The sequence below is a fragment of the Callorhinchus milii genome, unplaced genomic scaffold, assembly GCF_018977255.1.
Source record: "Callorhinchus milii isolate IMCB2004 unplaced genomic scaffold, IMCB_Cmil_1.0 Scaffold2, whole genome shotgun sequence".
NCBI lineage: Eukaryota > Metazoa > Chordata > Chondrichthyes > Chimaeriformes > Callorhinchidae > Callorhinchus > Callorhinchus milii.
The window spans coordinates 64,899,100-64,920,477 of record NW_024704743.1 but is presented as its reverse complement, the minus strand read 5'-3'; the positions used below and the strand labels follow the sequence as shown (position 1 = coordinate 64,920,477).

Genomic DNA, 21,378 nt, shown 5'->3' with positions numbered 1-21,378 from the left:
GATAAGGTACCAAATAATAGACTAATGAATAAAGTCAGAGCATGCGGGGTCAGGAGAAAAATAGCAGAATGGGTAGCAAGCTGACTGCAAAACAGAAAACGGAGTAGGGGTGAAGGGTAGCTACTCAGACTGGCAGGGGATGGGCAGTGGTGTTCCACAAGATCGGTATTGGGATCACTGCTGTTCACAATATATATTTAATGATTTAGACTCCGGAATCAGCAGTACAATTTCAAAATTTGCGGATGACACCAAGTTAGAGGGAGCAGTTTATATAGAGGAGGACTGCAACAAATTACAGCAAAACATTAATAAACTTGCTGAATGGGCATTTAAATGGCAAATGTATTTCAATGTAGAGAAGTGTGAGGTGGTAGATTTTGGTAGAAGGAATAAGGAAGTCACATATATTCTGGAAAATAAAAGCCTCAATGGGGTAGAGGAGCAAAGGGATCTAGGGGCACACATATACAATTCACTAAAAGTAGCAACGCTGGTTAATAAGACCATAAAAAAAGCAAACCAGACATTGGGGTTCATTTCTAGAGGGATAGAAATGAAAAGCAGGGACATTATGGTAAACTGGTTAGACTACACTTAGAATACTGTGTGCAGTTCTGGTCCCCACATTATAGAAGGGATGTAGAAGCACTGGAGAGGGAGCAAAGGAGATTCACAAGGATGATCCCAGAACTGAGAGGTTATACCTATCAGGAAAGGCTGAACATACTTGGACTCTTTTCTCTTGAAAAGAGGAGGGTAAGGGGTGACCTGATAGAGGTCTTTAAAATGATGAAAGGTTTTGATAGGGTAGACATAGGGAAGATGTTTCCACTTGTGGGGAAGACCTGTAGCTCAGTGGTTAGAGCACTCGCTTTGCAAGCGAGAGACCTGAGTTCAATTCCAGGCAGAGGGCGAAACCTTGGGCAAGTTTCCTTACTCCACACAGAGCCTAATAATAATCCCTCCAAAACCAAAACAATAATAAATTGGTCATTTTCAATCTACGACTGTTGGTGGGACATTGCTGTGCGCAATTGGCTGCCGCGTTCGCCCACAAATATACAGTCAATTCACTCTATAGTGTGTTCTGTGAAGCGCTTTGGGACGTCCTCCTGACGTGAAAAGCGCTATATCAAATGCAAGGATTATTATTATTATTAAGACCAAAACCAGGGGCCATCAATATAAAATAGTCTCAATTAGATCAAATAGGAAAGTTATGCTGTAAAAGTACAATGCAAATTTACATTTAGTGAGCACCTTTCAGGCTTCAAAGCCATGGTATTAATCAGTTTTGAACTAACATCATAAATAGGCTTCTGTTTCTCATTGTTTCAGAAAAAATATTTTTAGGGGTTACTTTTAGCTTTATTTAGTTTTAAAAATCAAGGTTTTCCACTTAATGTTAATGGAAGATTCAAATGTGCCTGCTCACACAGAGGGAGGAGGCATCCTCACTCATGCGCAGTTATGTCAGGAAAGGTAACATTTTATAGGGTTTTTATAAAATGCTGCTATTTCTTTTTTGTTTCGGAGTCTTTTATCGGGGGTTAAATTCAAAAATCAGAAGTCCTAATAATAATTTAAGTTCAACCAGCTCCAGCTGCTGCCTGAGTCAGTTACACTGATATTTTTCACTGAACAAATGAGATTTTATTCTCGAGCTACTTCAACATCAGATCAACAACAACTAGCATTTATATAGCATCACCCTTCATGCTGGGCAAATCTAAGAGTGCTTTACAATGCTAGAGCTTGACACTGAGCCAGGGAGAAGAGGGAGGTGACAGCCGGCAGGGTTGCAGAGGAAGGCAGGAAATGTATCATCAAACAGCCAATGTCAGCAAAATCACACTTGGGTCCATTCCTTTTTGCAGACAAGTTGTTTCTTTGCTATCTCACAAAGCAAAACCTCATCTTATCACCCAAAAGGAGTCTGAATTGCCTCTTTATATGTAGTGCATACATCGGAAGCCACAGGGGAAGTAAAGCCTTTGGGGTTTGAAGTCCATTGAATGTTGATGAATCGTTGCTATGCTGACAAATGGGCCACTTGTCCAGATTAATATCCTCAATAGCTAATAAATGTTGTACTAGATTTAATTTATCTATTTACATTGTTTCCACAATCTCCTGAATGTCTGCTTACCATGTGACCTTTCATTGGTGTGGCATGCTGATAGTTTAAGGATAGTGCTTGTCTCTTGATTGACAATTTATTTCCTCATTATTTCCTGAGGGGTTTCACAAAGAATCAATAGCAGCACGCCACAGTTACTCAAAGGAAATGCAAGTAATGTGGATATTTCCATGGCAATACCTGAATGATGCGGTAAACCCTACTATTTTGCTGATTTGAAGGTTAGGACATCTTGGCATTCATCACTGTTCCAATAGAACGTCTGATGACAAATGCTTTATTCTAACTTTAACCTCATTCGTTGCCTCAGCCGAACAATATTCACCGGAAAAGTGCTACAGTTGAAGTGAAAGGTGGAGGCAGAATACTATGGCTAAGTTTCAAGAAAAAATAGGATAATGTTTTTATGGTGATGTGTGGATAGGGAGAGATAATAGTTATTAATAATAATCCTTGCATCTGCTATAATGCTTTATGATGCCATCGAGATGTCTCAAAGCACATCACATGATTTAACTGTGAAGTGTAGTAACTGTATATTTGTAGAAACAGTTGAAAATGGACCCAGACTGTAATGCTTTTTCCAATATTGCATATTCCTCCATTTCTCAGTTCCTATGACTAAAAAATAATCATTGCATTGGTAATAGTACCTTTCATGTTGGGAAGCCATCTCAAAGTGCTTCACTAGATATACTACAAAATGAAGTGACTGTATTTTGTAGGCGAACGTGGCAGTCAATATGCAGACAATAACGTCCCATAAACAAAAAGGGGTGAAATCCCTTTGAGTTTTAGCAACAAAAGATAGACTTGGGGGTTCATATATACAGGTCTTTGAAGGTGGCAAGACAGGTTGATAAAGTGGTTAAAAAAGCATATAGAATCCTTGGCTTTATAAACAGCATTGAGTACAAGAGCAAGGAATTCTGCTAAACCTCTAAAAGTCACTGGTTAGGCCTCAGCTGGAGTATTGCGTCCAATTTTGGGCACCACACTGGAGGCAGGATATCAACGCCTTTGAGAGGGTGCAGAGAAGATTTACCAGAATAGTATCAGGGATGAGGGACTTCAGTTATGTGGAGACAAGAGAATCTGGGATTGTTCAGAGATTTAATAGAGGTATTCAAAATTATAAGGGATTTTGATAGAGTCGATAGGGAGAAACTGTTTCCACTGGCAAGTGGATTGGTAACCAGGGGACAAAGATTCAAGATAATTGGCATAAGAACCAGAGGGGGATGGGGAGAATTTTTTTTATCACCAAGTAATTGCTGACTATGGCTACATACATCTGTTTAACAAAGAAATTGATTAAAGCTATGAGAAATGACATAGCACATGACTTCTGTTTTACTTTGGAACCAGCAAAACTAATTGAAATGGTCCTTTATTGTTTTTACAACCATATGTTCCATTGCAATGCTGTTTATATTTGTGCTCGTTCTTTATGGCCTTTATACTGCCCCTAAGATATCCCAAGATATCATTGTTCACCTCTCTCAAGAACATCATGTTGGGTGAGGTTTTGAATCCTTACCATCCATCTTATTAAAGGTTGTTTGTTTTTCTTACCTCGACACCGTTTAATAAAGGTCTGAATTCTGGGCAAATAAAAGCACTTCCTGCATAAGCAGCATCAATGTGCATCCAGACTTTTTCAGAATTACCTGGAATATCAGGAAGAGATAGAGTCAGTGGTAAAATATTGTTTGATCCTTCTACAGCAAAGTCTTTTTGGCGGAAAAGGAAAACATTTACAAAACTATAATGACCCTGCATTTATATTGAGCATGTTTCACCCACAAAAATGTACAGTCAATTCACTTTACAGTATATTCTGTGAAGCACTTTGAGACGTCGATAAGACGTGAAAAGCGCTATATCAAATGCAAGGATTATTATATTATTATACTTAACACATCTAAATGGCCTAAACTCGCACTGAGTTAAGTCAAATTGATTTCAGCCACTATCTCCTGAATGAGCTCAGAAAGACAATTTGCAGAGGCCACTGCTAAGTGAGAATTCAACTTGGCTCCCAGCTTGGTTTCATCACTCGACTTTGCTAACGCTCTGCTCGCTAGACTCCCCAGCTCTTCTCTACACAAACTGCAGACTATCCAGAACTCTGCAGCCTGTGTTGCTGTGAGCTGATCCCCATCCTTGTTTGGCTTCAGTAGCCACACATTCAGTTCAAGATCCTCATTCTTACTTTTAAATCCCTCCCTGGTCTTGTCCCACCCTACCTTTGTGACCTCCTTCAACCCTACCAACCCAGCTGTTCCCTTTGCTCAGCAAATTTTGTGTACCCCACCCTATCTGCCTCACCATTGGCAGTCAGCTTTTCAGTCATTCTGCCCAGTCATCTCTGGAAACCCCTCCGACTCGCTCACTCTCTCCCCTTTTTCAAGGCATGTCTCAAAACGTTTATATAGCCCCCTTGGCTTCAAACCCCAGCTCAGGTGCCCTCCCAGAACCAAATGTGCTTTGGAAAGTCCTCTAATGCAAAAGGAGCCATATCAATGTAAATTGGATAGTATAATGTGATTTTATGCCAACAAGGATTTAAATAAAATTCTTACAGATCGGTCCTAGCTCCAAAATCGAATCAAATGCACAGGAAGCGGTGGTGCCCAGTGTCGCACACAACTGTAGATAGAAAGAGAAAAGATAGTCAATGAAAGGAGAGCGGTCGATAGAGCCAATCAGAAAACTGGCCCTTGGATTGTAGAATTCTCTCTCTGCCAGTTACCACAGGATTCCCAGGTAGCATATGGATTATTTTTAGTGAATCCTTGGGAACTTTTTTTGATTGCATTGATATTTCCAGGGTGTTTAATGCTGCAATAGGAAACTGAGAGGTGATTAAAACAGAAGAGGGTAAATTCAACGTGGTCCTCAGGACAAGTTATAATATTATAATAATATTCTTTGCATTTGATATAGCTCTTTTCACGTCTTCTAGATGTTTCAAAGCGCTTCACAGAATATACTGTAAACTGAATTGACTGCATATTTTATGGGCAAAACACGACAGCCAATTCCGCACAGTCCCACAAACAGTCGTGGATTGAAGTGACCAATTTATTGTTTTTTGTTTTTTTTCTTGAGGGACTATTATCAGGCGTGTGGAGTAAGGAAACTTGCCCAAGGTTTCACTCTGCCAGGAATCAAACCCAGGTCACTCGCTTGCGAGGCAAGTTCTCTAACCACTGAACTACAGTTATGAAGAAACAATAGACATATAGTTCAAGTTAAAGGAACTGTAAGCCTATTGTTTTTTCATAAAATTTACATGACAATATTACAGTCGGGAAACAATCAAACTCCATTGGCGATAAGTGTGCACTGAAAGTGTACGTGTTCAGATATACATGTAATCTCCCACTATTGCCACTTTCAATCTTGCTTCCCTTGAGATGATCACAGTAGGCAAGGTGAATGCCAATGGCATTGGAAAAAATCAGGTCAAAGAGATAAGACTTGAGGCAGGCTTTAAAAATGGGAAGGGGACAGCGAGTCAGAGGGACTCAGGGACAGGCAGAATGGCTGAAAACTATTAGTTCATCAGAAGGAATCATTGTATTTATTAAATTCTGGATCTGAACTTTTCATTACAACAGAGCAGTCCCACGCATCTTGATTATAAAATCCTCTGTATAATTCAACTCGTCGCGATGTAGACTCTGGTGACATGATCCAGACAGATGAGCAGGATGAACCTCCTGATCAGCACATTCCTCTGCACCGTCTCATGATGAGGGACTCACTTAACACCTCCTCACTGCTGCTGAGAGGTCTTCTAGTACAGGTGTAGATGAAGACACACCAGAGGAATGTATGGGATATTTGAGGGAACAGACTGTGATAGGGATCCGTGATAGTGATCCTATCAGCCCATAGGTTTTACACAAAAGTTGAGACAACACATCAGCCAATTGAACACACTAAGCTCACCCCAGAAATCCTGGGGGAGCTTGGTATCTAAATCTTGCGTTAGCCAAACTATAGGGGAACGGGTGAACCTGCTCAAGATCAGTTATCCGCACAAACAAATTGTGTAAGTTAGATAAGTCAGGCACGCAAGAGTCGAACCAATCTTCTGCCACTAATTTGGTTGATTTTGAATCTTATGGGCAAAAGAAAAATTGAGAAATTTACTCTTACCCAACTGATGCCCTGACCTGAGAAACATCATTCTTTTCCCTTAATCGAAGATGCAAAGTGGAAACCAATTCTCAGCTTGTTGGTTTTATATTAACTGTGTAAAGCTATGCTGCAGCATGCTGAAGTTGTGTTTCTTTTTTTTTAAATTCCATTTTATTTGAAAGATTGTTATCCAGGACATCCATAAACTCCCTTCCCTTTCTGAAGGATATGGGCTGTTTAACCTGAACAGTCAGGCAAGACATCAGTTCCATCAGAAATGGATGGAAGGCGTTTTTGGTTCAACCTTGTTGCACCCCCCTATCTCTCTAACCTCCTCAGTACCCGCTGCCTCCGCTCTACTGGGTCCGGCCTCCTCTGCATTCCCCGAATCCTCCGCTCCACCATCGGAGGCCATGCCTTCAGCTGCTTCGCCCCGAAATTTTGGAGCTCCCTCTCTCAGCCCCTTCGCCTCGTCCCCTCCTTCCCCAACTTCAGGTTGCATCTGAAGACCTTCCTCTTCGACCCACCTACGGTCACCTTCCCCTCCCCTTGGCTCGGCATCAGGCTCTGCCATTGTTAAGCACTCTGAGATGCCGCCTGGCGTGGAGGGCACTATATAAATACAAGTTGTTGTTGTTTAATGAGGCATATTAACATATGTTGCATACCTTCACTATGATTAGTGCATAATCTTTGATCGCACCATAACCACAAAAAATCTATAGAATATTATAATTTAATTTGAATAGCTATTCAATAGTCTATAGCTATTTAATAACTAAGATTCACAATTTAGAATATGCAAATGAACATTCAAAAAGATCTAAAAACAGTGAGAAGAAACACAAAGTCTGTTATATTACAGGCTCTGTGTGCGTTTCAGATAACATCCGCTGTCTAGCTTGTTTGGAACTAACATCAAAACAGCTCCCTCTCTTTAGAATAGTCCCATATTTATTAATACTTTATTGCATTTTCTTTACTGCTTACAAATGGCCAGAAACATATTACACCCGTAGGCTGAAGCAAGCAGTGGGATAATTAGATTAGTTTAATCTCTGTGGCCATGTGTTACTTACACAAACAGAGCAGACATCTCTACAAATTCAATGAACCTAAACAAAGAACCTTAAATAGTCAAGAAAAAGAGACCAAAATCATTTGGGAACTGTCTGACTGCTATTTAGTCACTAAGGTTTAAGTCACACTTTCAAAACAAACTTCCAGTTGAAGAAAAAAATCAAACTAAATGGATTTTGGTAATATCATTCATAATATTTGAGAGCAATATGCAGTGCTTTCATCTGTGTCAGTTTAGTGCAATATGCAGGCGTAATGCACTGCTCTAAACATCTGCAATTATCTTTTACAAATTACTACTTACAGTTGGTAATTGAAAGCAGAATATATTTTAATGTGCACCTCGAGTTAAGGTCAAGGCACAGATGGTGTTAAAATAACAAGCAGCTTTATTTTATTATACAGCTCTGATGCTGATAATGTTTGAAGTTGGTGTGTTATTTGTAGCATCTTGCAAATTAAATTGGCCATTGAAAGTTTCATATTGGGGAAGAAGGCAACGACTGCTAAACTGCTAGATCCAAGCTGCCATTTTATCCAGATTGAAGGGCAGTGAAAAGTGGCATACTGAAGCCCAAAGTTTTAACTTGTATTTAACCATATTTTTTTTATAGTTAACAGCAACCCTTCAGCTCCCACCCCCAGCTCTGATATCCAGCCAATAGTGTTCGAGACATTCTCCTGGTGTGAAAGATGTTATATTGATGTAAATCGTTTTGCACTGTACAACACAACACAAATAACATCCTACACATAACATCCTTGCATTTGATATAGTGCCTTATCACGTCTTCGAGACAACTCAAAGCCTTCACCGAATACATTGAAAGTGAACTGACTGTATATTTTGTGGGCACAATGTGGCTTAGTGTTTTGAAGCATCAGGACTTGGTCCAATGGAGAGTTTCTCTGGGCTGCTCCCTTGTGTGTCTAGACTGGAGGCTGGGTCAGAGCATCATTGGCACAGATGTGGGAGCAGGTCAGAGGCGATGGGAGCCTACAAAAACCCCAATGTGAGAAAATAACTAAAATAACATTACAATACAATGAGAAAACCGCAGTAAGAGTAACAGAAAACGGACTTACGAAGAAAGGAATCAGACCAGCAGCTTTATCTTCTTCTATTGCTTGTTTCAGGGTCTCTCCCCGCAGGCTGAGCTGGCTGTCAGAGGGCAACTTTCTCATTGTTATTCCTCCAATCAATCCTGCTCGTTCAACAGAGCTGTGAGACTAAAGATACCACACAGTCCGGTTAAAGAATGAACATTGTTTGCTAGAGAAAAACATTGAAAGGAATGCTACAGCTATAACTCATCTATTAAACACATGAACCTGCCACATTTTTTAGACTCTTTTGGTAAACATTTGGGCTAAATAATTTCCAAGTTTCAGAAATATCTACACTTCTCAGACTATACCATTAGTTGATCTGATCAATCCTCAGGGACTGGCTTATTGGAGACATAACCAGCCAGTCCCTGAGGATCTGGATGTGTATCAATTTGATATCTGCACCAGAAATCATTGAGAACCACTTCCAGATTCAAATGGTTACCCAGCAATAACCTCTTTAAATTCACAAACAAGATTTAAAAAACATTCAAGTACGATTCTTTTCCATTCCCCTGAAGCCACCCTAGTAGTACATTCAAGATTTATCACATTCGATGTGCCATTGGGGAGCTGTAAGGTATCATTCCCGATGCCATGCAAGAAGCAGGATTTTCCACTCGTGGATTGTGCCTTCTTCTGGCACTTACTACAACTTGCATTTTTATACAATGCATCTATCGTATACATCTATAGTATGTATGCAAATACTATTCTTTTTGAATAGTACCATGGGATTGTTAACATCAACCGGAACAGCTAGTAGGACCTGGTTTAACATAATAATAATCCTTATATTTCATATATAGCCTTATGTCTTCAAGACATCTCAAAGCGCTTCACAGAAGCATCTCATCTGAAGGACAGCACCTCTGAAAATGTAACGCACTACCAGTATGGACTGCCCTGGAGTGTAAACTATGTGAATTGCAAGACCCAATGTGGGGCTTGAACCGACAATTTCCTGACTCAGAGGTGAGAGTGAGGCTGACTCACAAGATCTGCCTCTGCCACATTCATTGTAAAATACCAATGAATTGAATCAATTGTTTCCACAAAATACTATATGAAGTTTAATTTAAATTTACTGACAACAGAGATTTAACACTTTAAATCATTGTGACTCACAAATAATCTAAATTGGGTTCCTTCATATTTTTCCATTCTGTTCTCATCGCATCGAAGAGGAATTTAATATTGCCTATTGCACATGTCGCTCTAGGGGCCAAACGCTAATGAAATCTGAGTAATACTGACCCACAAAAATGTGCTCAGGAAATACGACAACATGGAGAGTATGGCCGGTCCAATAAAGAATGGACCCACTGAAACATAAACTGTGCATCAAGTTTCAATGGGTTCCAAAACATGTTGATTTCAAATGGGATTCCTGAATTTGTTATGTACATATGATGTGTCTAGAATTGGAGTAGATGGAAAATAAACGCAGGTAGGCTTAGTTGCATGCATGTACATGCCACATTTTTATCATGCAATTCAACTCAGTTCAGCGTTCTCAGTAAATGGCAATATTAACAATAATAATCCTTGCATTTGATATAGCACTTCTCACGTCTTCTAGATGTCTCAAAGCGCTTCACAGAATATACTATAAAGTGAATTGACTGTTTATTTGTGGACGAAACACAGCAGCCAATTGCGCACAACAGTGTCCCACAAACAGTCGTAGATTGAAGTGACCAATTTATTAATGGTTTTTTTTTCCTTGAGGGATTAATAACAGTCGTGTGGAGTTAGGAACCTTGCCCAAGGTTTCTCCCTGTTAGGAATCAAACCCAAGTCTTTCACTTGCGAGGCTAGTGCTCTAACCACTGAGCTACAGCACTCCTCCAAAATGGGATTTAGAATTATTCTAAGTGAAAAGCTTAGACAATATTTTTATATTGCAAAGCTAAAAATACATGTGCTACAGTTTAGAAAAGTAAAGCCATTTATTTAGAGGGATACAACACTAGAAACAGGTCCTTTGGCCCAACTATTCCGTGAAGGGATCTCTCACAATTAAATTCTTCTCAGATTGCTGAAGTTTGAATCGATTACATATTAGATACTTACCTACAAATATTATCTAGACAAACTATGCTAATGCAACAAGTAGTTGGTACAGTCACACAGATAACAAATAACATCTCCATGACGCAGTTTAGCATTCAGACTAAACTCTGATTTGTGGTCAGATTTTAAACAAAATACAATAGTAATGATTTTCCATGCAGCAACTACAGATACTAGCAATGAATGGTAAATTGTGATTTTAACATCCTGTTATCATTAAAAGCGAGTATTAGAGGCAGTGAACAACAACAATATGCATTTATATAGCGCTGTTCACCTCAGAGTACTTGAAGCATCCACCTGAACAGTTTAACATCTCGTCTAAGAATAGTACCTCTAACAATGCAGCACTCAGCCCAAGCTCAAAGTCCTGACATAGGGCTTCAGCCCACAAGCTTTTAACTCAAAAGCATACGTGCTACCAACTGAGCCAGGCTGACACAAATGCACAAAGACCAAAAATACTGAAACCCTTAAGGAAGTTACATTTAAAGGCCATTTTATCAGGAAAGATAATGATGATCTGATCATGTTACACTGAGTAAACATTCTCCAAGACAGATTGTTAACCCCAAAGCTATTTATCTGCTGCAAATGGTTGTTGCGAAAAATTTTCCACACACTAAAATACAATTAAAATCTAACTATCAGTTGAACTAACAATTTTCTCACATATTGTTAATGTTTAACCAAAAAAATTATTTTTGATTGTGTTTCTCTGTACCCACTCACTTTCCTCTGGGATTTATTGGGGACAATAACGGTGTCTTGAGGGTCCCGCTGCCCTTGTTTTCTATTGTGATTTAAAATAATTAGGTTCAGTTCTCTAATGGCTCATTTGCTAAAAATCACAGTGTGAAACCTTCAGCCCATATACCTTAGGCATAGGTACCAGGTTCCATCTGCTGTCTCTATTGAATTAACTCACAGGGGAACTACACTTGATCTTAGCAATCCTGTGCTATGGAGGGAATAATCAACCAGGGTTGAAGCTTCTGATCATGAACCAATGACTGTGTTGACTGTGTGTGTGTATATATCAGGTGAGAAAAGATTCAATCAAACTAATGTCCTCTGTGATTCTATAGCCTGATGACACTCATTTTCCAGGTCCACATCTGAAGAATGACCACTTGGGTAAGATACCAAATAACTTGATGTCTACAGGACTGTACACAGCCCAAGCCACATTTTTCAGCAAAGAAGGGTTGGAGGCAAAAAAAGTGGGGAAAGAAACAGAATTAATCAGATCTAGTCGGACAAATTGCTCTAAATGGTGCTCTTCTGGTCTAATGGATTTGGCTTTGTTTTCCATTTACTCGACCAATTTTGTTTGAAGATGTTCCCAATGTTAGTGAATGCATCTTTTCTTTAAATGAGAAACCAGGGCGCAATGCATTTGTTTCCTTAGTGGTTTTGTTCACATTGTGGGCATATTCTTCACTGTCAAGACTGGAAAGGTTACTAGTGACTTAAGGCAAATCCTCCAACAGCCAGGATATTCTCTGACCTATGCTACATATGGAGTGCTGTCACTTTGCATTACTTCAGCTCTTCAGCAGCAAGTATGACAGTCACAGATCAATGTAATGCAATTACCAACAGAGGTGACTGAATCCTTTGAACAAAATGAACCTCCTGTAATGGATGTTGTGACATATGCTGATCAAGAGACAGAATTATGTTGTGTGTCAGATTAATATTAGCCAAATGCAAACATTTATTTTGTCTTCGCCATCAATAATATTATCTTACATCAATAATTCAAATAACTAGGTTACTCCAGTAACTGCCACTGATAAATGTAACATTGGATTTTCCAGCTGAGATTTTCGAGTCATTGTGTCAATAGTTTAATTCTGACAATCTATCTCTCAAATTTCCAAGTATAGGTAGAATGCATAAACTAAAGGGCCCAAATATAAGATAGCTAGAAGCAGATCTGAAAGTGAGTTTAGTAGGAATGTTTCACATTGAATATCACATTCTATGTAAAACTTGAAGCATGCATGAGGGAAAAGAGAATAGAGGCCCATGTGGAGTCTAATCACTCACATGGACTAGTTGGGCCAAATGGCTTGTTTCGATGCTATTTATTTAATGTCACTGGAAACTATTGAGAATATTTCTAGAAACATATTTCTACTGAAATTCTGGTTAATATTAACGTTTTGAGGTCTGATACTTGTATAGTGACAGCCCATCACTCACCACGGGCTAACTGATGCATTATTATATAATATCTATCAATTTTGGTTACTGAAATTAAATAACCATTTCTCACAATTTATTTCAATATTTGCAGCTGTGTAAGTCTGTGGATTTGTTTGTTCATAGAATTGTACAGCACAAAAAGAGGCCATTCGGCCCATCGAGTCTGTGCCGGCTCTTTGAATAGAGCAATGCAATGTCAATCCCACTCCCCAGCCCTTTCCCCATAACCCTGCAAACCCGTCCTCCTCAAATACCCGTCCACCGTGTTTTTAAAAGTTATTATCGAATCGGCCTCGACCACCCTTTCAGGCAATGCGTTCCAGATTTGAACAACTCGCTGCGTGGAAAAAATGTCTTCTCACCTCCCCTCTGCTTCTTTTAGAGGCTATTTTGAATCTGTGACCTCAAGTCACCGACACACCCACCAGTGGAAACAGTTTTTCCCTTTCTAACCTATCAAATCCCCTCATGATTTTGAAGACCTCTATTAGGTCTCCTCGTAACCTTCTCTGCTCCAATGAGAATAATCCCAGCCTCTCCAGCCTTTCCTCATAATCAAGGTCCCTCATTCCTGGTACCATCCTTGTAAATCTCCTCTGCACCCTTTCCAATGCCTTAACATCCTTCCTATAGTGTGGTGCCCAGAACTGGGCGCAGTATTCTAACTGAGGCCTAACCAGTGCTTTATATAGGTTAATCATAACCTCCTGACTCTTGTACTCTATGCCCCTATTTATAAAGCCTAGAATCCCATTTGCCCTTTTTACAGCTTTATCTACCTGTCCTGCCACCTTCAAGGATTCATTTACCTGCACCCCAGGTCTCTCTGTTCTTTTACCCCCTTAAGATTGTATTACCTAACCTATATTGCCTCCCCTCATTCTTTCTACCAATATGCATTACCTCGCATTTCTCCATATTGAAATTCATCTGCCATGTGTCTGCCCATTTTGTCTATGTCTTCCTGCAGTTGGCTACTATCCTTCTCACTGTTTACCACCCTACCTAACTTTGTGTCGTCCGCAAACTTGGAAATGGTGCTTGCTATACCCAAGTCCAGATCATTTATGTATATTAAGAAGAGCAGTGGTCCTAATATCAATCCCTGGGGAATGCCACTGTACACTTCCCTCCAGTCAGAAAAGCAGCCGTTCACCACAACTCTCTGCTTTCTGTCTCCCAGCCAGTTCTGGATCCATGCTGCCACTGTCCCTTTTATACCATGGGCTTCTATCTTTCTTACAAGTCTTTCATGTGGCACTTTGTCAAATGCCTTTTGAAAGTCCATATAAACTACATCAACTGCACTACCTTTATCCACCCTCTCCGTTACCTCATCGAAAAATTCTATTAGATTTGTTAGACAAGATTTGCCTTTAACAAATCCGTGCTGGCTGTCCCTAATTAACCCATATTCTTCTAAGTGAAGATTTATTCTATCCCGGACTATAGTCTCCAGGAGTTTCCCCACTACTGATGTTAGGCTGACTGGCCTGTAGTTCCCAGGTTTGTCCTTCTGTTCCTTTTTGTACAGAGGAGTCACATTGGCCACTCTCCAGTCCTCTGGCACCACTCCTGTGTCCAACAAAGATTGAAAAATTGTAACCAAAGCCTCCGCTATTTTGTACCTGTGCCTCCCACAGTAACCTTAGTTGCATCCCGTCCGGACGACTTATCTACCTTCAGCGCAGTCAACCTTTTCAGTAATTCCTCTGTTTATACTGATCCTATCCATTTCCTCTACCCTCTCCTCCGATACTGCGGCATTTGGTGCATCCACTTCTTTTGTGAAGACAGATGCAAAGTACTCATTCAGTACATCAGCCATGCCCTCTGCCTCCACAATAAGATTTCCTCCTTGGTCCTCATTGAAATGTCAGAATTATTATTTATTATCTCCTGCCTCCCCCATGTAGAAGAACAAACACAGGCTAGTCATCTATAAAACGGTATGTAAAGCTAATAAGATGCACAGTGAAAAAAACATTTATAAATAATCAGTGGCCATGCCTTCAGCCATTACACCCCTAATCTCTGGAATTCCCTGCCTCAATCCCCCCTCTATCTATGTTTAAATCCCTGCTGAAAACTTCTCTTCAAGCCTGCCTATAGTCATCACTTTCCTGTCTCCCCCCTCCCTCACTTGGTGTGAACCCTACCATTGCGCAGTGCTCCAAGACCCTATCCTGTGGGAAGGGCACTATATAAATACAAGTTATTGCTATTCAGTTGAGAAAATCAGGCCATTCTGAAGTTACTAAACTATCATGGCTAATAATAATATAGCGCCTTATCGCGCCATTGAAACATGTTAAGTGCTTCCCTGAATATACTATAAATTACATTGACCTTTTTGTGAGCAAAACATGGCAGCCAATTGAGCACAGCAGTATCCCACAAACAGTCGTAGATTGAGTGACCAATTTTTTAAGTTAGCAAACTCATGCTGGAGCCTAATGGGGGCCATCCCTTTCTAAACACATCATGTTAACTGTTTACTGTGTATGAACATCCAAAACAAGAAGAAAATATAATAAATAAGAGCCAAAAATGAAAGTAATCAAAAGCACGTAAAATTATACAGTGGGGTGAACTAAGTTCTTTCAAGCTTTGTTATCGTACTTGAGATAATAAAATCCTTTCCTTTGATACTAGGCCTTATCAACAAACAAATTGCTACATAGTGACTTTCACTTGGTATTGGCCAACAGAAAGGATAGGGCAAGGTGACAGTAAGCAGAGTTAAAGAGGAAGGTTTTCAGGAGGCTTTTAAAGGCAGATAGAAAAAGGTGAGGATAGGGTACATGTTCCTTTGAGTAAAACGTTAACTTCAGCTGCTGCCAGTCATGATTATCTGTCTCTCAGTAAAAAGTTGTTGTAGTGAGGTGCATTTATCCTTACAGATTACTTTGCTGAATCACGGTCATCTTGAGAATGCTTTACCATGGAGTTTAAACTCTGTTATTATTGGTAACACAAAAGATTAACATTTGTGATGTACACGTCATACCAATTCACATTTGCTAACCACTCTATGGGGAGAGTGCAGAATTGCAGTCACTCTTCTTGCAAACTACTCCCAATTTGCATTTGATATAGCACCTTATCACGGCTTCAATATGTCTTAAAGCACTTCACAGGAGTTACTGTGAGGTGTGGTGACTGTATTTGTAGGTGAAAAGTTGCAGCATCTAAAATAAAAATGAGGGGTTCACCCAAAAGAACCCCCTCAATGGTTCATGAAGAAATTCCACTTTCAAAGACAGCTACAGATTAACAGCACAGATAGAACATAAGAACTAGGAGCAGGAATAGGCCATTCAGCCCCTCGAGCCTGCCCCGCCATTTAAGATCATGGCTGATCTACTAACCTAATTCCATTTACCCGCCCTATCCCCATATCCCTTAAACACTTTAGTTTTTTTAATAAAAATCTATTGATCTCAAAGTGATCTATCGATAATGATCTTTTCTAGTCCTGAACATTCACATGGACAGAGGTTGGTTTAAAGAAGGAAGGCAACAAGGCTTACCTGATCTGACATGTAGGCAACCAGTTTTGTCATGATCATCCTCTCTTCAAGATCAGGCGTATCTGCCTGGATGTGTAAAACCTTCTTTCTTCTTGCAGCAAGGAGTCCCACCAGGGTCGCCTCACTGGCTGTGGACTGAGCAAATGATAATCATCCTTACATTTGATATAGCATCTTAACACTTCATCAAGGCGTCTCAAAGCGCTTCACAGCATACAATGTAAAGTGAATTGACTGTATTTTTTGTGGGCAAAACACAGCAGCAATTGTGCACAGCAATGTCCCACAAACAGTCGTGGATTGAGAGATCAATTTATTATTTTTATTTATTTATTTTGAAGGGATTATTGCTCGCAGAAAAGTGATCTGCTAATTGACTAACAACCAGGTTCCTACTTACTGCTAAGTAAACAGAGCGTGTGGATTAAGGAAACTTGCCCAATGTTGCACCCTGCCTGGCAATCGAACCCAGGTGCTCTCACTTGCGAGGCGAGTGCTCTAACCACTGAGCTACAGGACTTCACAAATGATAAATAACCACAATTTAGCTTTGATTACACAAATAATTCATATTTTTCCTCATTCATATATTCATATATAATATAAAAATATTATTCATAACCTTGTGTGAATTCAAACCTAATACATTATTGGCTTTTGCTAAACATGTAGTAATTAGATGCAACAACAATTTTCATCTGTATAGCATCCTTCACACAGAATAATGTCTCGTAGGACTTACGGTGACAGGTTTGGACGATATGATTAAAATGGTCTGTCAATTGGAAAGATAATTATTTTTATAAATCTACCACATTAAAAAGTAAATTTACCAGCAGGTCACTAGAGAATACAATCTAAACATACCTAGTATTGTTTGTTAATTATGTTTTTAAGACTTAAACCCTCACAGAATAAAATAACCCATTTTAATATCTTAGATGGTGCCCTTCAGTCCATGATGCTTCTTTGACAGGTCAGGGGTTAAACCTATTTGTAGAGCTAGTTGCTTTTCACAAAGCTCTTTTGATCAGATATGGGAGTCAGCAGAGGTGCAGACTGTTAATATTATGGGTTCCGCTTACACGATTGGCTAATCAAGAGTTAAACTGACGCAAAGTTATATGTCAGGCAGTTCAGGAACACTTTCGGTATCATTGTTAATATGAAGTTTTAATATCAATTCTTTAGTGTCAAAAGGGGTGGTTATACTAGATATACACCTACTGCCTACTATCCTTTCTTTCAAGTGTGTGAATACATTGTGCCAATCCAGCTTTGGCTTGGCTAACTCATGAGCCTAGTTTTATAGATATAAATGTGGTCTCCTAGACAAAATTGTCTATGTGACAGAGAACAGGGTCCATCGCAGCTACTTAAAACTGTGATAGTGCAGAAGGAAACTCATACCAAATTGCTAAGATACTCTTTACTCAACTGCAGACACAATGCAGGCACTTGTTGCCATGGAGAGCTGTGCATAAAAAGAAAAGAAAATTTGTGAAAGCTGACGTAGATCCTCTCACTCATCAGAAATCTCCAGCTGCATTTTCCTTTCATCTTCGTGCTGTTTCAATCACTGGTCCCAATATATTGTGTCTGTTCAGCACCAGGTGATAAAGGCATGACAGATGACCAAATAACATTCAGAGGCATGCTTTGCTGATATTAAAATTGCACGTCACCACAAAATTGAATTCACACCGCTCGTAGCATTCAGGAAATCAATGTCACTAAGAGCTCTACAGATCTCATATAGTTTCGAGAACGTGTTTGCTTTCACGAGCATCAAATAATTTTGTGCTCAATAAAATGGCAAGTAATCACAGGGTTCTGAGAAAGAAAATTGTGCTGGCAGCAGATAAAGATCAAATAATGAGGCTGAATGCCTCACATGCTGTGAAGTTTCGGCTCTGGGCTTTCAAAATAAATGTCACCATTTTCTAACGGATATTGCCTTTCCTACTCAAAAGAAATACATTTTAATCACTGTAGCAAAAGTTCCATTATCTGAGTTTGCTTTAACTGCGTGTGACTCACAAGGAAATTAGCAAACAATTCACGTACTCAGCTAAAGACTTGAAAATCAAACACTTGAACCACTTTCCCCAAACAACAGAATAGTCATTTTGCAAGATCAATTCTTGGCAATGATGGGGAAGGGTGGGGGTCATGAGGGATGTGATGATTATCACGAGTGAAAATCATTACAAGACAGAACATGTGTTTGTTCCGTGTCTGTCCAGCACCTTGGGACATCCTCCTGACGTGAAAGGCGAGATACAAATGTAATTTTTTATTGCCCTTAACAAAAGATGCATTTGTTCTCTGTCCTGTTCTTAACTGAACTTTGCCTCCAAAGAAGCATGCAATTTGTACACCCTGGTTTACGGTAAAACAAACACGGCAGCCAACCTACACATAACAACATCCCGCAAACAGGCATGAAGCGAATGAACTATTCTATCCGGGGGTTGTTAGCTAAGACACCAGGAGAAACTCCTTGCCCTTTATTAATTATGAAGCAAGTTTTTGGATCCCATAGATTTTCTATTCAAAAGCAAATAGAAGTCCTAAACTTGATTAATATACAAAGTGATTTCCTTTCCACTTAGTCTATACAAGAAAAAGGAAAACCTCAGCGTGGTAAAGCACATGCCCATCACTAATTCAACTGCTCCACACTGTTCCAGTACTGCACTGGTTTTACCACTATTTCCAGAAGCCATTTGGGGAATGCAAAACAACCATCTTATTACATATTAATTAGCTAGGCTTAGTGGCCAAGGATGCTTGCTTCTGGGTCAAAAATGTATAGGTTCAGGCTTCACAAGATTTATTGTGAAGTAGATCAACTGTATTTTGTAGGTGAATGATGCGGCCGAATTGCACACAACAATGTTTCACAAACCGCCATGAAATGAATGACCAATTTTATTTGGATGATTGTTGGCCAGGACGCTGGGAGAAACTCCCTTCTCTTTTTGAATAATGGCATGGGATTTTTAACGTTCATTTGAATGGGCAGACAGGACCTTGTCCGAAGGACTGTACCCACGACAATGCAAAACACCCCCAGGCCAACATTGCAGTGTCAGCTTAGACTATTCAAGTTCAAGTCTAGGTATGGAGATTGAACCCACAACCTTCTGACTCAGAGGCGAAAGTGGTACCATTGAACCAGTGACTGGAGTGCTTGATCACAGAGACTGCGCTTTATTACAGAGATGGTTCCCACAGTCAAAGAACTAGGTTTTAAGCGGCTTTTGAAGATATATCAAGCGAGGAAGAAACAGGGGCTTGAGTGATAGAATTCCAACGAGTGGGGCATAGTGGCTGAGGCACCGCCACTGATAATGGGGTGGGAACACGCAGCAAACCCGAGTTTGCCTAGAAGAGGGGCAAGCAGCACAGTGAGGGTATACGAACCATAAGGTAGGTATAACAGACGGCACTGTAGTTCAATTTACAGTAAAACTATCCCAATTAACCAGAATTCTGCACCAAAGGGAAGACTTTGTCTGACATGCATTCATCTTTCAATTAGTCAGAAAAGTTCAATTAAAATACCCCATGAGGAAGGACACATCACAGCTTACCAAGGGTCCTGGGCTTTACATCCAGAAGGATAGAGTATAAAACCTTGGTTCGACTACATTTAGACTATAGCATCCAATTCTGGTTGGCACACTACAAGAAGAATATAGCAGCACTGGAAAGGCTGCAATGCAGGTTTATTCGGATGATATGAGGACACCCAGGTTACTGATGGACTGAATAAATTATGTCTTATTTTGCTAGAGATTAATGTAAATTTAATGTAAATCTTCAAATTTGCCAAAATTTAAGGTGGTAGATTTACACTGAAATAATCTATGCAAATCAACTGTGTTAAGGTAATACATTGAGAAAAAGTACATGAATTAGTCAATTAGACTGTAGAATAAGTCTAATGTTGAAAGAAGCTAAGCTGTTCTAATAACATAACATCTATTTGGCTTTAAATGCAGCAGCTGATATAATATTGATTTCCTTTACTGAAAAGAGTAAACAGACATTTTTTGGTCAACCAGGTGTTTGTAGAAACCCATCATCATGTTTAAAGAGTGTCCAAACCAGACTGAGAATTCCATAAATGCATGCCACCTACTCATTTCCTTGTGTCTGGAATAGAATGCAGTTTTTGTTTAGAGGGAAGCACCCTGCTTATCTAATTCTGGAGAGTATTAACCCCAGGTTGGCCAAAGCTTGTGGATCCCAGAGTGTGCATTGGGAGTAATCAACTAAAACCTCATTCTGAATACTGTCTGGCAAGCTTCCCATTGCTTTTCCAGCTAGGACCACCCTATTGGTTAAGGCTTTAGATTGCCTTTATATACAAAAAAATTCAATGCTACACATTGCATATTTAAACAAATAAAGTAGTGTATATAATAATTCTTGTGTTTGATACAGCACCTTATCATGTCATTGAGATGCCTCAATGCGCTTCAAAGGATATACTGTAAAGTAGATTAGCTGTATTTTGTGGTCAGCCAGTTGCGCACAGCAATGTTCCACAAACGAGCGAGTGACCAATTTTATTTCGGGGATTGTCAATCAGGAGAGAGAAACTCCCTTCTCTTTTCAAATAGCACTACGGCAGATCTTTATTGTCTACCTGAACAGGCAGATGGGACATTGTGTATGCATGTAATAGTATCATTACAAACTACCATGAGGTTTTTCTTACCTGTAACACTCCACCGCCTTCTCCATTGGTCCCAGCTAGGAACTGATGGGGCAGGTTCAGCATCTTCCCCAGCCAATCAAGCATCACAGTCTCCAGCTCTGTACATGCGGGACTTGCAGCCTAAAGAGAGGTTCAGACATTCAGCACCACATTGCCAGTTAAACACTAAATCGTTTCAGTTGTACTTTTCATTGTTCTCAACATAGCATTCAAAATAAAATTAAAGATCTCAATTTGTGGTGAAAATAAAATTAACCACAAGACTATTCATTTTTATTTGAAAAATAAAGGGAATTTCTCCTCGTGTCTTGATCAACAGTCCCTCAGGTAAAATAGAT

The 21,378-nt window shown here is 39.7% G+C and overlaps 1 protein-coding gene across 4 annotated transcripts in view; it reads right to left on the bottom strand.

The window, feature by feature from the left end:
* ddc (dopa decarboxylase) overlaps nucleotides 1-21,378 on the bottom strand; it is a 32,536-nt gene that overhangs the window by 7,427 nt on the left and 3,731 nt on the right. For all 4 annotated transcript variants that reach the window (XM_007897485.1, XM_042332340.1, XM_042332341.1 and 1 more), the window contains exons 4-8: nucleotides 21,041-21,160; nucleotides 16,309-16,443; nucleotides 8,462-8,605; nucleotides 4,729-4,795; nucleotides 3,719-3,813 (exon numbers count right to left, since the gene is read on the bottom strand). In XM_007897485.1, coding sequence (XP_007895676.1) covers nucleotides 3,719-3,813; nucleotides 4,729-4,795; nucleotides 8,462-8,605; nucleotides 16,309-16,443; nucleotides 21,041-21,160 — 561 coding nt within the window. The remainder of the gene's footprint in view (nucleotides 1-3,718; nucleotides 3,814-4,728; nucleotides 4,796-8,461; nucleotides 8,606-16,308; nucleotides 16,444-21,040; nucleotides 21,161-21,378) is intronic.